General features: G+C 37.9%; 1 protein-coding gene across 4 annotated transcripts in view; it reads right to left on the bottom strand.

The window, feature by feature from the left end:
• Nucleotides 1-17,013, bottom strand: part of LRRC28 (leucine rich repeat containing 28) — a 196,309-nt gene that overhangs the window by 176,116 nt on the left and 3,180 nt on the right. For 3 of the 4 annotated variants that reach the window (XM_001925096.7, XM_013993225.2, XM_021098403.1), the window contains one exon: nucleotides 16,323-16,550. In XM_001925096.7, the coding sequence (XP_001925131.4) occupies nucleotides 16,323-16,490 (168 nt within the window). In that variant the 5' untranslated portion in view covers nucleotides 16,491-16,550. Of the gene's footprint in view, nucleotides 1-16,322; nucleotides 16,551-16,780; nucleotides 16,803-17,013 lie in introns of those variants that run through there. The other variant, XM_013993224.2, reaches the window with a different exon arrangement.

The raw sequence follows: 17,013 nt of genomic DNA, 5'->3' as shown, positions 1-17,013 counted from the left end.
AAACTTTAGTACCACATATAACTAGTAGTTATCATATGAGACAGTGCAGAATTCATATCACAATACCAATTTTTCACTTAAACTCGTTCTTTTAGATCTAAAACATAAAAGTACCTAAGTAACTATATGAATGAAAATTTTTATAGATTATTTTCCTTAGAAACAATGAAGTATCTGACATTTATACAGGCTAAAATTTTCATCCTAAAAACATAAATAAATATTAAGTTTCTGCAAACCTGCAAGTGTTTTATTGCCACATACATACGCAAAGACATATTTTTTACTTAGCAAAAACTCTTAAAGAAAATATGCTCAAAATAAAAAAAGACTGTACAACTGATGTATTTGCAAAACTGAAATATGCAAAATTGGGCCTCTGTGTGCCCCGGTTCTGCATGCTTGGATTCAACTAACCTCAGATAAAAATATTCAGGGGAAAAAAATTCCAGAAAGTTCTAAAAAACAAAACTTGAATTTGCTACACCAGGAATTATTATATAGATTTACACTGTATTCACAACTACTTGTACAGCATTTACATTGTATTAGGTTATAATAGGTAATCTACAGATGATTAAACTATATGAGAGGATGTGCATATGCAAATACCAAGCCATTTCATATAAGGGACATAACATCCTGATTTTGGCATCAGAGCAGGTAGTGGAACCAATCCCCCACAGATACCAAGGCATGACTGTATCTGAATTATGATAAAATCCTGATTACTCAGAAAATATTTTTCAAGAGAAAGCAAACATTAAAAATTATTTAATTTCTTGAAGTATTAATATTAGAAATACTTGTTTTAAAATGAAAGCTGTAAAAGATAATAGCTGAAAACGGCTCTAACATGGGAAAGGAACCACTCACTCAAATCTAGGAAGCACAACGAGTACCATATAAAATAAACCGAAGGAGGAACACCCTGAGACACATATTAATCAAACTGACCAAAATTAAAAACAAAGAGAAAATATTGAAAGCAGCTAGGGAAAACAAACAAATAATATACAAGGAAACACCAATAAGGTTATCGGCAGATTTTTCAGCTAAACTCTACAGGTCAGAAGGGATGGAATGATACACTTAACATGATGAAAGGAAAAAAACCTCCAACCAAGATTACTTTACCCAGCAAGGTTTGAAGAGATTTGTTTTTTGTTTTGGAGATTTGAAGGACAAAGCAAAAGCTTTACAGATAAGCAAAAGCTAAGAGAATTCAGCAACACTAAACCAGCTGTACACCAAATACTAAAGGAACATCTACAGACAGAAAAGAAAAGGCCACAACCAGAAACAAAAATACCACAAATGACAAGGCTCACCAGTAAAGTCATATATACAGTCATCTACTCAAAATTACACTACAAAAATCAGAAATTGTGAGAAGTGGAGGGTACAAATGCAGGACACTGGAGATGCACTTGCAATTAAGAGACCAACAACTTAAAACAATCTCATATATATATATAGATTCTTATATCAAAACTTCAGAATAACTGCAAACCAGAGACAGGATTAAGATGGTGGAATAGAAGGACTGGAGCTCAACTTCTCTCCTAAAAACAACAAAATTCACAACTAAAGACTGAGCACACTTCACCAAAATGGACCAGAAACCTTAAAAAAGATACCCTACTCCAGAAGAAAAAGAGGAGGCCACATCAAGAGGTAGGAGGGGTGATTTCACCATATAAACAACCCCATACCTCCTGGGTGGGAAGCTCACAGACTGGAAACGAACTGGTTCTCAGATACTCACCTACAGGAGTGAGACTTCTGAGTCCCACATCAAAATCTCATGTGTGGGGTTCTGGCACAGGGAGAAAGAGCCCTGGAGCATCTGGCATTGAAGGCCAGTGGAGCTTATGCACAAGAGCTCCACAGGACTGGGGGAAACGGAGACCCCATTCTTAAAAGGCACACACAGACTTTCATGTGCACTGAGTCCCAGGGCAAAGCAAAGTCTCCAAGGGAATCTGGGGCAAACATGACCGCAGTTCTTGGAGGACATCCTGGGAAAACAGGGGGGAATGTGGCTTGTTGTGAGGGAAGGACATTGAAAGCAAAGCTCTCGGGAATATTCAGTAGCAGTGCCTTTCTCTGGAGGTGGCCATTTTGGGAAAATCTGGCCCCACCCCTCAGCCAGCTGCTGAGAAGCCCCAGGGCAAACAACAACCCAGGTGGGATCACAGCCCCACCCCTCAGTAAACAGGCTACCTAAAGACCCCTCAGGCACACAGCTGCCTCTAATCCCATCTAGAGACTAAGCCCCACCCACCAGAGGGAGTAGAATTGGCCCCTCCTACCAGGGGGCAGGCATCAGCCCCTCCCAGCAGGAAGCCTACACCAAGCCCCCATACTGACTTCAGCCACAGGGGGGCAGACATCAGAAGTAAGAGAGGCTACAACTCTATTATCTGTAAGAAGGTCACCACACCAAAAACCTATCAAAATGAAAAGACAGAGAACTATAACTCAGATGAGGGAGAAAGGAAAAACCCCAGAAAAACAGCTAAGCAAGGAGGAGATTCTCAGCCTCCAGGAAAAAGACTTTAGACTGTTGATGCTGAAGATGATGTAAGGCATTGGAAATCAACTGGAGGCAAAGATGGATAACTTACAGGAAACACTGACCAAAGAGATACAAGATACTAAACTTAAACAAGAAGAGATGCAAAATACAATAACTGAAATAAAAAATTCACTAGAAGCAGCCAACAGCAGAATACAGGAGGCAGAAGAACGAATAAGTGAGGTGGAGGACAGATTAGTGGAAATTATGGATGCAGAACAGAAAAGAGAAAAGAAATTGAAAACAAATGAAGAGAGTCTCAGAGAACGCTGGGACAACGTTAAACGCACCAACATCCGTATTATACGGGTGCCAAAAGTAGAAGAGAGAGAGAAGGGGACAGGAAAAATATTCCAAGAAATAATAGCCAAAAACTTCCCTAACATGGGGAAGGAATCACTCATTCAAATTCAGGAAGCACAACGAGTACCATACAAATTAAACCCAAGGAGGAACACCCCGAGACACATACTAATCAAACTGACCAAAATTAAAGACCATGAGAAAATCTTGAAAGCAGCTAGGGAAAAGAAACAAATAACATACAAGGGAACCCCGATAAGGCTACCAGCAGATTTTTCAACAGAAACTCTGCAGGCCAGAAGGGAATGGCATGATATACTCAACGTGATGAAAGGAAAAAAACCTCCAACCATGATTACTCTACCCAGCAAGGCTCTCGTTCAGATTTGAAGGAGAAATCAAAACATTCACAGATAAGCAAAAGCTGAGAGAATTCAGCAACACTAAACCAGCCTTACAACAAATACTAAAGGAACTTCTATAGGCAGAAAAGAACAAGAGAAGAAGGAAAGGAAAAAGAGCAGTAATATGGAGAAAATTATACAAACATCACAAACAATGCTTCTGATAAGGAAGCACAAAAGATACATGAGAAAATAAGAATTTAATATCAGAAGAGGAACCCTGACATTGCAAAGACAGCAGAACAGATGAAAAAGATGTGATGCCTGGAAGCTTGGAGCTTCATGTGGCTTCATGGTCTGGAGAAGCTGACAGATCCATCCCAAGGGCTTCTGAAAAGACTGGACTGATTGGACTCATGTTGATATGGATGAGTTGTTTAAAAGATGCTATTTCCATATTATTTACTATAATAATGATGGTTTATAGTTTTAACTTATTTGTAAGATATGTTGAGTGGAAGCACTGAATATTCTAAGTGCAACTTATAATATGAATTTGTTGCAAGATTGAGAATATAAAGCTATGCTGTTGAAGGAGCATGAATGAAACTCATAAGATGTGCTAAGTAAACATAAGTTGCTAGCAATTAGAGCTTGTGCATGTTAAATGTAGACGGAAAAGAATGGACATGCCATAAGAATCCTAACATTCATGAAGTGATAAATATACATGAGACATATGAAGTAAACCCAAATACTCACGATACCCAAAATATGCATGAGTGCTCATCAATGTTCATAAGAGTGTAATTTGGCCAACCATTGGTGTCAAAAGTCATGACTTTCCATTCACTCTACAAATAAAACTCATGGTTGTTCAATAAAAAAAAAAAAAAAAAAAGAATAACTGCAAACCAAAAATCTACAATTGATACGCAAACAAATAAGAAAAATCAACTCAAATACAACACTAAAGATAGTCATCAAACCAAAAGAGGAGAAAACAAGAGAAGAAGGGAAGGAAAAAGAACAGCAAAAACAAATCCAAAGCAATCAATAAAATGGCAATAAGACCATACATATTAATAATTACCTTAAATGTTAATGGACTAAACACCCCAACCAAAAGACATAGACTGGCTGAATGGATACAAAAACAAGACCCATATATATGCTGGCCTCAAGAGACTCACTTCACTTCTAGGGACACATACAAATTCAAAGTGAGAGGATGGAAGAAAATATTCCATGCAAACAGGAATCAAAAGAAAACTGGAGTAGCAATATTCATATCAGACAAAATAGACTTTAAAATGAAGACTATTTTCAGGGACAAGGAAGGACACTACATAATGATCAAGTGATCAATCCAAGAAGAAGATAAAACAATTTTAAATATTTACACACCCAACATAGGATCACCACAATATAGAAGGAAACTGTTAGCAACCTTAAAAGGAGAAATCGACAATAACACAATAATAGTGGGGGACTTTAACACCACTTACAGCAATGAAGAAATCATCCAGACAGAAAATCAATAAGGAAACACAGGCCCTGAATGAAGCATTAAACCAGATGGACTTAATTGATATTTACTGGACATTCCATCCAAAAACAACAGAATAAACATTCTTCTCAAATGCACATGGAACACTCTCTAAGACTGATCACATCCTGGGCTACAACTCCAACCTCGGTAACTTTAAGAAAATTGAAATCGTATCAAGCATTTTTCCAACCACAACGCTATAAAACTGGAAATCAACAACAGGAAAAACTGCAAAAAACACAAACACGTGTAAAGACTAAACAACATGCTACTAAACAACCAATGGATCACTGAAGAAATCAAAGAAGAAATTAAAAAATACCTAGCAGCAAATGACAACGAAGATACGACACTCCAAAACCCATGAGATGGAGCAAAAGCCATTCTAAGAGGAAAGTTTACAGCAAGACAAGCCCACCTCAGGAAACAAGAAAAAGCTCAAATAAACAACCTAACTTTACATCTAAAGCAGCTTGAGAGAGAAGAACAGACAAGACCTAAAGTTAGTAGAAGGAAAGAAATCATAAAGATCAGAGCAGAGATCAATGAACTAGAAATAAACAAAACCATAGAAAAGATCAACAAAACAAAAAGCTGGTTGTTTGAAAAGATGAACAAAATTGATAAACCCTTAGCCAGACTTATCAAGCAAAAAAGAGAGAAGACTCAAATCAATAAAATTAGAAATGAAAAAGGAGAAGTAACAACGGACCCCACAGAAATACAAAGGATCATAAGAGACTACTACATGCAACTATATGCCAATAAAACAGAAAACCTAAAAGAAATGGACAAATTCTTAGAAAAGTACAATCTTCCAAGACTAAACCAAGATGAAATAGAAAAGATGAAGGGACCAATCACAAGAACTGAAATTGAAAATGTGATTAAAAAACTTCCAACAAACAAAAGTCCAGGACCAGATGGCTTCACAGGCGAATTCTATCAAACATTTAGAGAAGAGCTAACACCTCTCCTTCTGAAACTATTCCAAAAAATTGCAGAGGAAGGGATACTCCCAAACTCATTCTATGAAGCCACCATCACCCTCATACCAAAACCAGACAAAGGTACCACAAAAAAAGAAAATTACAGGCCAATTATCACTGATGAACACAGATGCAAAAATCCTCAACAAAATACTAGTAAATCGCATCCAACAATACATTAAAAGGATTGTGCATCATAATGAAGTGGGATTTATCCCAGGGATGCAAGGGTTCTTCAATATCTGCAAGTCAATCAGTGTGATACACCACATTAAGAAACTGAAAAATAAAAACCACATGATCCTCTCAATAGATACAGAAAAAGCCTTTGACAAAATCCAATACCCATTTCTGATAAAAACCCTTCAGAAAGTGGGCATAACAGGAACCTACCTCAACATGATAAAGGCCATATATGACAAACCCACAGCTAACATCATTCTCAATGGCGAAAAGCTGAAAGAATTCCCACTGAGATCAGGAACAAGACAAGGATGTCTGCTCTCGCCACTACTCTTCAACATAGTTTTAGAAGTCCTAGCCACAGCAATCAGAGAAGTAAAAGAGAAAAAAGGAATCCAAATTGGAAAAGAAGAAGTAAAACTATCACTATTTGTGGATGACATGATACTATACCTAGAGGATCCTAAAGACTCTACCAGAAACTGTTAGAGTTCATCCATGAACTTGGCAAAGTCGCAGGATACAAAATCAATACACAGAAATTGACAGCATTTCTATATACTAACAATGAAAGATCAGAAAGAGAAATTAGGGAAGCAATCCCATTTACCATCGCATCCAAAAGAATAAAATACTTAGGAATAAACCTACCTAAAGAGACAAAAGACCTGTACTCTGAAAACTATAAGACGCTGATGAAAGAAATCAAAGATGACACAAATAGATGGAAAGACACACCATGCTCTTGGACTGGAAGAGTCAATATTATCAAAATAACTATACCACCCAAGGCAATCTACAGATTCAATACAATCCCTATCAAATTACCAAGGACATTTGTCACAGAACTTGAACAAAATATTTTAAAGTTTGTTTGGAAGCACAAAAGACCCAGAATAGCCAAAGACATCCTGAAAAAGAAAAATGGAGCTGGAGGAATCAGGCTCCTGGACTTCAGACGATACTACAAAGCAACGGTCATCAAAACCGTATGGTACCGGCACAGACAGAAATACGAATCAGTGGAACAGGATAGAAGGCCCAGAATTAAACCCATGCACTTACAGCCAACTCATCTATGACAAAGGAGGCAAGAAGATACAATGGAGAAAATACAGCCTGTTCAATAAGTGGTGCTGGGAAAACTGGACAGCCACATGGAAAAGAATGAAATTAGAACACTCCCTAACACCATACACAAAAATAAACTCAAAATGGATTAAAGACCTAGATATAAGACCAGATACTATAAAACTCTTAGAGGAGAACATAGGCCAAACCCTCTCTGACATAAACAATCGCAACATCTTCTCATCCACCTCTTAGAGTAATGACAGCAAAAACAAAAATAAACAAATGGGACCTAATTAAACTTCAAAGTTTCTGCACAGCAAAGGAAACCCTAAACAACACAAAAAGACAACCCACAGAATGGGAGAAAATCTTTGCAAGTGAATCAACTGACAAGGGATTAATCTCCAAAATTTATTAACACCTTCTGCAGCTCCATACCAAAAAAACAAACAACCCCATCCAAAAATGGGCAGAAGATCTAAACAGACAATTCTCCAAAGAAGACATACAGATGGCCAAAAAACACATGAAAAGATGTTCAACATCACTCATTATTAGAGAAATGCAAATCAAAACCACTATGAGGTACCACCTTACACCAGCCAGAATGGCCATCATCCAAAAGTCTATAAACAATAAGTGCTGGAGACGGTGTGGAGAAAAAGGAACCCTAGTACACTGTTGGTGGGATTGTAAATTGGTGCAACCACTGTGGAAAACAGTATGGAGATCCCTCAGAAAACTAAAAATAGAACTACCATTTGATCCAGCAATCCCACTCCTGGGCATCTATCCAGAGAAAACCATGACTCGAAAAGACACATGTACTCCGATGTTCACTGCAGCACTCTTTTCAATAGCCAAGACATGGAAACATCCTAAATCCCCATGGACAGAGGAGTGGATCAAGAAGATGTACATATACACAATGGAATATTACTCAACCCATTGAAAGGAAAGAAATAACAGCATTTTGAGCAACATGGATGGACTTAGAAATTATCATGCTAAGTGAAGTCAGTCAGACAATGAGACACCAACATCAAATACTATTCCTATTACATGTGGAATTTAAAAAAAGGACACAATGAACTTCTTTGCAGAACAGATACTGACTCACAGACTGAAAAACGTATGGTTTCCAAATGAGACAGGTTGTGGGGTGAGGGGATGCACTGACAGTTTTGGATAGAAATGCCTTAAAATTTGTTTGTGATGATTGTTGTACGTGTATAAATGTAATAAAATTCACTAATTAAAAAAATAAAGTTTTTGGATAAATACTGACTCTATATCTAAGCTCCAATCACTCCTCTTAAAACACTCTCTCCTCCTCTGTCCTCCATAATATCAATCTCCTGGTTTTCCTTCTGCCTTTCTGACAGCTGCTCCTCACCTTACACCCAACTTTTAAGTGCAGAAATTTAAAGGAATTTCTTTCTCAATTTTTAAGTCATGTCACTCTTGCTCTTGGCTTCAATTATCATCAATATGACACAAATTCCCATATTTATATGTATCTATTCAGAACTCTCAAGGGTCCTGAGAATACTTTTACTCTCCCAAACTTGCTGCACCTCTAATATTCCTTAACTCAGGAAACCACAGCTATTTAAACTTAAAATGTAGAAGCCATATTATTAATAAGGAATTCTTTAGTTTCAAAGAAAAAGAAAATATAAAACTTGAGTTTCATCAAAAAGGAGGAATAAGAGGAAAAGGAGGAGAAAAAGACAGTATTAACTCAAGTAACTATCATATAATAGACATTCCATAAATGTGTTCAATGAATAAAAAAAGGTATTGGAAAAAAAACCCAGGGATAAATCTAATTCCAGGGATGCTGGATGCAGGTATTCAAATGATGTCATCAAGAAGCTTTCTCTCTTTACCACCCAGCTCTCCTTCTCACCTCTGCTTCATTCTCAGGTAGTAGCCAAGACAGTCACCAGCAGCTTCAGCTTTAGTTTTCTGTTTAGCAATCAATGGAGTGTGTCTTTTCTGCAAAAGTCCCAGTTAAAGACTCCAGGGTGAGCCAATTACTGTGGCCAGGGGAGTGGAATACTTGAAATGACCAAGTCCAGCTTATTTTGTACCACCTGAAGTCTTCTCCCCAGCTCTAAAGCCACCACACTTTCTACCCCTACATGAGTGTCTTGGCTAAGAAACTGTCCCCAAATTACGATTCCGAACATGCTCAAGATTTTGAATGGTCTGGCTCCTACAGCCTCTTTAGCTGTCCTTTCACTCTCTGTGTGCCAGCTACCATCAGATGATCTTCATTTCTTTGATCTTGCCTGCTGCCTCCAATATCAGGGCCTCAGACCATGCTTTTCCATTTGTAAACTTCTCCATCAATGCCTATGTTATCTCTCCTGTCTCAGCCTACTATCACTTCCTCAGAGTGATCCCTAGTGTAGGTTAAACAAACCATATTGTAGACCAAACCAGCACTCTGTACGCATGAGGAATCTAGAGAAATTACTATTTAACATCTATCTTCCTTGCAAGAGCAGAGGCTACATGAGGACAGTGCCTACATCTGTCTCATTTAACACCCTGGACTCTGGCATAGCAACCAGTACACGAAGATACCTTAAATATGTGACATAATTGAAGGAATATCATGTAATGGAAGAAATTTTCACATACTGAGGTATGGAAAGTTATTCTAGCTTATACATGACTTGACCTGAACTTTTTGCCAACTAGAATAGCTTGTCTTATGGCCTGCCAAACAGGCATTGTGTATCTGCTTTAACCATTAAAAAATGTATTTAAAAATCTAAATGGAGTCACTGTGATTCAAGCACTCAAAATGGAGCTGAGAGGCCACTGCGGATGTGGTTTCAGACATATTTCTGCATCACGAAGAACTTGCAATTTCTGAACTATATCAAACTCAAGGACACCACCAGCTACTCTCAGAACAATATCTGCTAGCAGCTACTAGCTGCATCCTTATGGTCTCAAGGTCTTCCCTTTTAACCATGCAACCACTTCACACCCCAAACAATCCTTACCTAACAAACACCCTCACTTCTTGCCAGTTCCAAATGTAAGTCTTAACAAACAACTTAGGTAACTTTGAAATTTTGCCTAAATAAGCCTATTTTGTGGTCCGGCATAACATGCAGAACAATTCAAGTGCTTCTTGAATCTATGTCTCCCAGGCTATAGTCCTCAGTTTTGTTTGAATAAAACTCTCTTCTGTTCCTATTATAGACTGTTTATTAATTATTTGTTTCCATGGCCACATGCTATAGCAGTCAGTTTAAAATTCATCTACTTGATTTTGTTTAAAACAATCAAGAGAAAGTGACATAGTCAATGAAATAAACTTAATAAATTTACAAAACTCTTACCCAGAAAAGATTCCAAAGAATAATATCTAAAAGTTGTAACTTTATTAGTTCCATGTTCAAAAAATATTCAGTGGCTCTACACTGCCAAGAGAATATAGTTCTAACTTCTAGGGGACTAAGGCATTTAAGATTCAACATAACCTGGCCCAAGGCAGAATTCTCATCTCAGTTTTATCTCCTGCTTTTTCCCTAACAAACTCTGTTTCTACTCCATCCTGTGCTCTCCTAAACAGTCCATACAGTTCCTTGGAAAGGAAGTAGATGCAGATTAAGCAAGACTCCTGCCTACCCACTCCCCTAAATAAGAATAGCTTTGGTTGTACCTATTTTACACATTTAACTTTTTGAATAAATGGTTCAATAAAATAGATGCCTAGACTTGTCCCTTGAACTAACTATCTGCCATGGAATCTCAGTTTACATTTTTTTCTTCAGCTTGAGATACCAAGGAACAAAAATTCCACGAAAGGATTTGTTCCATGATGTATCTATTGTCCGTGCCTTGAAGAATACTTGGGTACAGAGTAAATACTTAACAAATACATGGTAAATGAATCAATGATAGTTTTCCTTCTAAGTTCCTGTTGAAGCCATTCTTCAGGGCCCAAGCCAATAGTGCCTTCTTTTAAAAATCTTTTATAATCCTGCTACAAAAAATTAAGATTATGAGTCCTACAAATTAGGCAGTAGGCCAGGCACTGGGGGAACAAAATTTAAGACAGAGTCCCTGCCCTCAGAGGCACTCAGTCTGGAACTCTTATACCTGTATTACAGGTATGCTAATCTACTTTAAAATCATTTCTTTACTCATTCAACGACTATGTGAATACCATCATATGGCAAACACAGAACCTATATCTCCTATTCTCTTATTTATCTTCAAACTACCTCAAAGATCAGACACTTAATAATTCTTCACTTAATCTTGGCCAAAAGGCTGAGAAGCGATACACTTAATAATTCTTGAACTGCATTTAAAATAATTATAGAAGAATTCTTTAAAACATATTCTAAGATAAGAGCTCCCGTCATGGCGCAGTGGTTAACGAATCTGACTAGGAACCATGAGGTTGCGGGTTCGATCCCTAGCCTTGCTCAGTGGGTTAAGGATCCGGCATTGCCATGAGCTATGGTGTAGCTTGCAGACAAGGCTCGGATCCTGCGTTGCTGTGGCTCTAGCATAGGCCGGTGGCTATAGCTCCGATTAGACCCCTAGCCTGGGAACCTCCATATGCTGTGGGAGCAGCCCTAGAAAAGGCAAAAAGACAAAAAAACAACAATAACAACAACAACCAAAAAAAAAACATATTCTAAGATAAATGTTAGGGACCAAATAATAATATTTCCTAATTACTTCTTATTTACCTACTAATTACGTAAATGGATTCCTATATTAATCGACTCATTTTTTAATTTTTTTCGTCTTTTTTTTTTGCTATTTCTTTGGGCCGTTCCCGTGGCATATGGAGGTTCCCAGGCGAGGGGTTGAATTGGAGCTGTAGCCACCGGCCTACGCCAGAGCCACAGCAACGCGGGATCCGAGCCGCGTCTGCAACCTACACCACAGCTCACGGCAACGCCGGATCATTAACCCACTGAGCAAGGGCAGGGACCGAACCCGCAACCTCATGGTTCCTAGTCGGATTCGTTAACCACTGCGCCACGACGGGAACTCCATCGACTCATTTTTTAAAACTTTAAGATTTCTCTGTTATACAAATACATGGCGATAACGCATAATGAAACACTACTAAGAAGTACTTTAAAATGCGCCTACCCTTTGACTTAGCAATCCAATATTTGAGACTTGATCCTAAATATGAGGATGCATGTATATTTCTTGGCCTAGAAATTAGTGGAAGAAGAATGAAGTGAAGAGAGAAATCTGAAGAGAAATATGTAAAGCATAAAACTCTTTTATTGGAAAAAAAAAAAAAAAGTGGAAGGACACAACCAAACCATTAACACCAGTTATTCCAAAGCACAGAACTGGATGAACAGACAGCGAGATTACTACTTTCCAATATTCCTCTCTTATTTCAGATGACGGCATATATCATTTTTGTACATAAAATATGAGAAGTATATTCTTTTTAGTATTAAAAAAAAGGCTTTTCCCTGTGCTTTAATTTTAACATGGGCATTCCCTAAGTTCTAAGTACTTGACATACATCATCCTACAGATACAAACCACTGTGCAATACCAAGCAACTTGGGGGTAAAAGGAAGGAGAGAAATCAGGCATCATTGACTTCTCTTCTCACCAAGAGCCTTCAGAGGATGAGGGCCAGGGGAAGGGGAATGTTGAAGAAAGGGCACTTACATAAAATAAAACAATGCTTTGTTTGATTAGTTGGATAGTTGGTTGGTTTTAGGGCCACAGTTATGGCATGTGGAAGTTCCCAGACTAGGATTTGAATCAGAGCTGCAGCTGCCAGCCTACACCACAGCCACAGCAACACGGGATCCAAGCCACATCTGCAATCTACACCAGAGCCTGCAGTAATCCTGGATCCTTAACCCACTGAGTGAGGCCAGGGATCGAACCCTTATCCTCATGGATACTAGTCGGGTTCATTAATGCTGAGTCACAACAAGAACTCCAAAATAAAACAATGTTAATAAGAAATAATAAAAACAATGTGCAAATAGAAATGACCTGTAGGTTCTCAAGCTCCTTTTTTATTTTTTTTAGAAAAAGGCCAATTAACCCATAATGTGTTTTTTGAGATAATATATGCTTCCAATAATGTGGTTTTTCCCCCCTGTGGGGAGTACTGCAGTATTAAGTCAAATTTCACATACTAAATCTCTATATTTCTACAGGAAATATACTTTGTCAATAACACCAGCAAATATTCTAAAAGCCTGAAGTCACTAGTGTAGAGCAAGGACCATTTCACCAGCTTTCAAAATCTGTGCAGTAAGCCATTCCCAGACTACAGCGGATATAAGTTAGCTCTCTTACACTCAGTATAGTCTTGGTAGGGGATGGATGCTACCATTCCCACTATCCCCATATATGATGTATGGCACTTTATAGTTTAAAAAGCTCTTAAGGAGTTCCGGTCATTGCGCGATGGAAACAAATCCGACTAGGAACCATGAGGTTGCAGGTTCGATCCCTGGCCTCGCTCAGTGGGTTATAGGATCCAGTGTTGCCATGATCTGTGTCGCAGACGCAGCTCGGATCTGGTGTTGCTGCGGCTGTGGCATAGGCCAACAGCTGTAGCTCTGATTGGACCCCTAGCCTGGGAACCTCCATATGCCACAGGTGTGGCCCCAAAAAGCAAAAAGTATAAAAAAATAAAATAAAAAGCTCTTTGAGGAGTTCCCTGGTGGCTCAGTGGGTTAAGGACCTAGTGTCGCCACTGCTGTGTTGCAGGTTTGATCCCTAGCCTGAGAACTTCCACATGCTGTGGGAGTAGCAAAAAAAAAAGCTCTTCAATACACATGAATCAAATGTTCCAGTTAAGAGAAAGCATTAAAATAAAATACATATACCAATCATTATAAATATATGCAACAATTTAATCTTCAATGAATATGAAGGTAGCAAAGCATGAACTTGAAATGCATGCTTGGGAGCCAATATATCTTTAAATTGTATAGTAGATACTTAAATATTTCCATAAATAGAAAACTGCAGCTGATAAACTGCCACTAAACCAAAAGTTTATTGTAGTTTTTATAAACAAAGGTCAATCTCTTTGAACAAAGTCTACCCTGATGGACTATGATGAATAGTTAAAAAGTAATCCACTCACAATTTTTTCTTTGTACATCAACAACAAACATGAGAAAATCTGGGCTATAATCCTTGACAGATTATTTCTTATAGCACTTCTTCTCCAAAAGGTAAATACAGTTTCACTTCATGTAATGATGATTTTGCAAAAAGGATTAATATAGAGATTACTAAAGTTAAAAAAGTGAAAAGTCTAATTAAAAAAATCTAACTAAGCATGCAAAATAACATCTATACTAATATGCCAAACACTAAAAATGAAAGATCTATTTCTACCTACTTTCAGACACAGTAAAGATAAACAAATTATATATTGTTTTCTACCCATTTTAGGTAATTTACACAGATCAAATAAAAGCTTTTCCAGGAAAACACTCCATATATATGAAGCCTGTAAGGTATACTTTCAGATATTTAGCAAAGACTACTATAGAGAAGGGAATGAAGAATGGGTCTGCTCACAAAGGAACAAGAAGATATCATAAATCATCAAAAATGATTAAGAACTAGAATTCAAGTGTAAGATTCAAATGAAGTTAAGTGAAATCAGAAAAGCCACATAAAGCAACCTGTTTAAAACAAAGACCAAATTTCATAATGAATAGTGGGAATAAAAGTTTGATAGAACTTGCATTCTCTTGAAAAATATTATAGTTTTTTTAACATTATAGGTAATAAAATTTAGGGTATAATGATTACCATGTGCTTATTTCTAGAACACAAAAAGAGTGAATCAAATATTGGCTTTTGTGACAAAGATTTTTCCAAAAAACTGGATGACAGCTCATGTCAAAGCCATTAGATTTCACAGTGCAATCATAAAGTTTTTTTACTTTTGGGGTTTTGGGTTTTTTCCAAACACTCGAAGGCTACATCAAGCTTCCTAATGCCTATCTTAACCTTTTAATCTTCAAAACATTCTTTTTTTGTCTTTTTTGTTTTTGTTGTTGTTGTTGTTGTTGTTGCTATTTCTTGGGCCGCTCCCCGCGGCATATGGAGGTTCCCAGGCTAGGGGGTCGAATCGGAGCTGTAGCCACCAGCCCACGCCAGAGCCACAGCAACACAGGATCCGAGCCGCATCTGCAACCTACACCACAGCTCACGGCAACACCGGATCGTCAACCCACTGAGCAAGGGCAGGGACCGAACCCGCAACCTCATGGTTCCTAGTCGGATTCGTTAACCACTGCGCCACGACGGGAACTCCAAAACATTCTTTTTTTAAAATACTTCTAAATCAAAGTCATCCTTGTTGATCTTTATCTTCTTTACTTTTTTTTTTTTTGGTCTTTTTGTCTTTGCCTTTTCTAGGGCCGAACCCTGCGACATACGGAAGTTCCCAGGCTAGGGGTCTAATCGGAGCCGTAGCCACCGGCCTACACCAGAGGCACAGCAACGCAGGATCCAAGCCGCATCTGTGACCTACACCACAGCTCATGGCAACAAGAGATCCTTAACCCACTGAGCAAGGCCAGGGATCAAACCTGCAACCTCATGGTTCCTAGTAGGATTCGTTAACCACTGAGCCACAACGGGAACTCCTATCTTCTTTACCTTTTAACTGGTCAGGTGGGTACTGTAACATCCATAAATCACCCAGCAATCTTTTTTTCTTTTTTTTTTTTGTCTTTTGTCTTTTTAGGGCCTCACCCACAGCATGTGGAAGTTCCCAGGCTAGTGGCTGAATCAGAGCTGTAGCTGCCGGGCTACACCACAGCTACAGCAGTGTGAAATCTGAGCCAAGTTTTCGACCTACACCACAGCTCATGGCAATGCCAGATCCTTAACCCACTGAGCAGGGCCAGGGATGGAACCTGCATCCTCATGGATACTAGTCAGGTTCGTTAACCACAACAGGAACTCCTTATCTAGCAATCTTAACACACAAAGAAAGCACAAGCCCAGACAGGCTAAATAAAGAGGGGTTTCTGAAGGGGACTAATTTTATAAGTGGTACATTAGTGAATGCTTTCCTACACAACTCCTGTAACCTCATAACTACAGGAACTTGGATTGGGAATTCTTACCTAATGAGAATCCCTTGTGTGTATATTTTTATTACCTGTTTATATAACAAGAGAGGATATACACTTTGGTCTGGATATCTTAGGATACGTAAAATACATCTTGATCAGGACCACGTTATAAGTGACTTTTTAAAAAAATGCAATATAATACTGTACCAAGGTTGTAAGGGAGTTCCTTTTCATATAAAGTCTCTCCAAGTACTGTAGTCCCTCATCTTTCAGTAACTCCAACGGGAAATGCTGCAGATTCCTATAATTTAAGAACAAATTCTTGTGCTTTTCCAGCCTTGCCACAGAGATCGTCTTACAAAGTTCGGATGCCATGACTGAATGTATTCCATCAGGCACACTGCAGCACTACATCTTGTCAAAATTGGTCCATTTCTAAAGAGAACAAAAAAACTGAAATTTATAATACTGCTAACAAGCACTGTCAAATAAGGCAGTTGACATATACAGCTATTTGCAGACATTAAAAAGAGAGTTACGTATCAATTCCTGTATTTTTCTTTCACAACAACTAAATGTTCACAGATCTTTAAAAGATTAAAATAACTATTTAATAAAAATATGCTATTTAAGCAATATTTACTACTTAGTAGAAATAGTCCTACCTGAAAAATAATTCTTGAACTTGAGATAGGAATCTCTATCTAAGAGAAGAGAGACTAGTTTCATAATATGCAACCAAAGAAAAAGCTTAAAAATCAAACACAGCAAACCCATTTCCTTTGTGAACTATGTCATTTTGTCTCAACTTAAGATACCTCAAAAAAATTTAAATTCATATAAAATATACTAGATCATTTACAGCTTCAGTCTCTTCACTTCTTACTATCTAAATATT

Source organism: Sus scrofa, chromosome 1 (genome assembly GCF_000003025.6).
Source record: "Sus scrofa isolate TJ Tabasco breed Duroc chromosome 1, Sscrofa11.1, whole genome shotgun sequence".
Classification (NCBI taxonomy): domain Eukaryota; kingdom Metazoa; phylum Chordata; class Mammalia; order Artiodactyla; family Suidae; genus Sus; species Sus scrofa.
The sequence above is the reverse complement of the archived record's forward strand: the minus strand, read 5'-3'. Positions and strand labels throughout refer to the sequence as shown.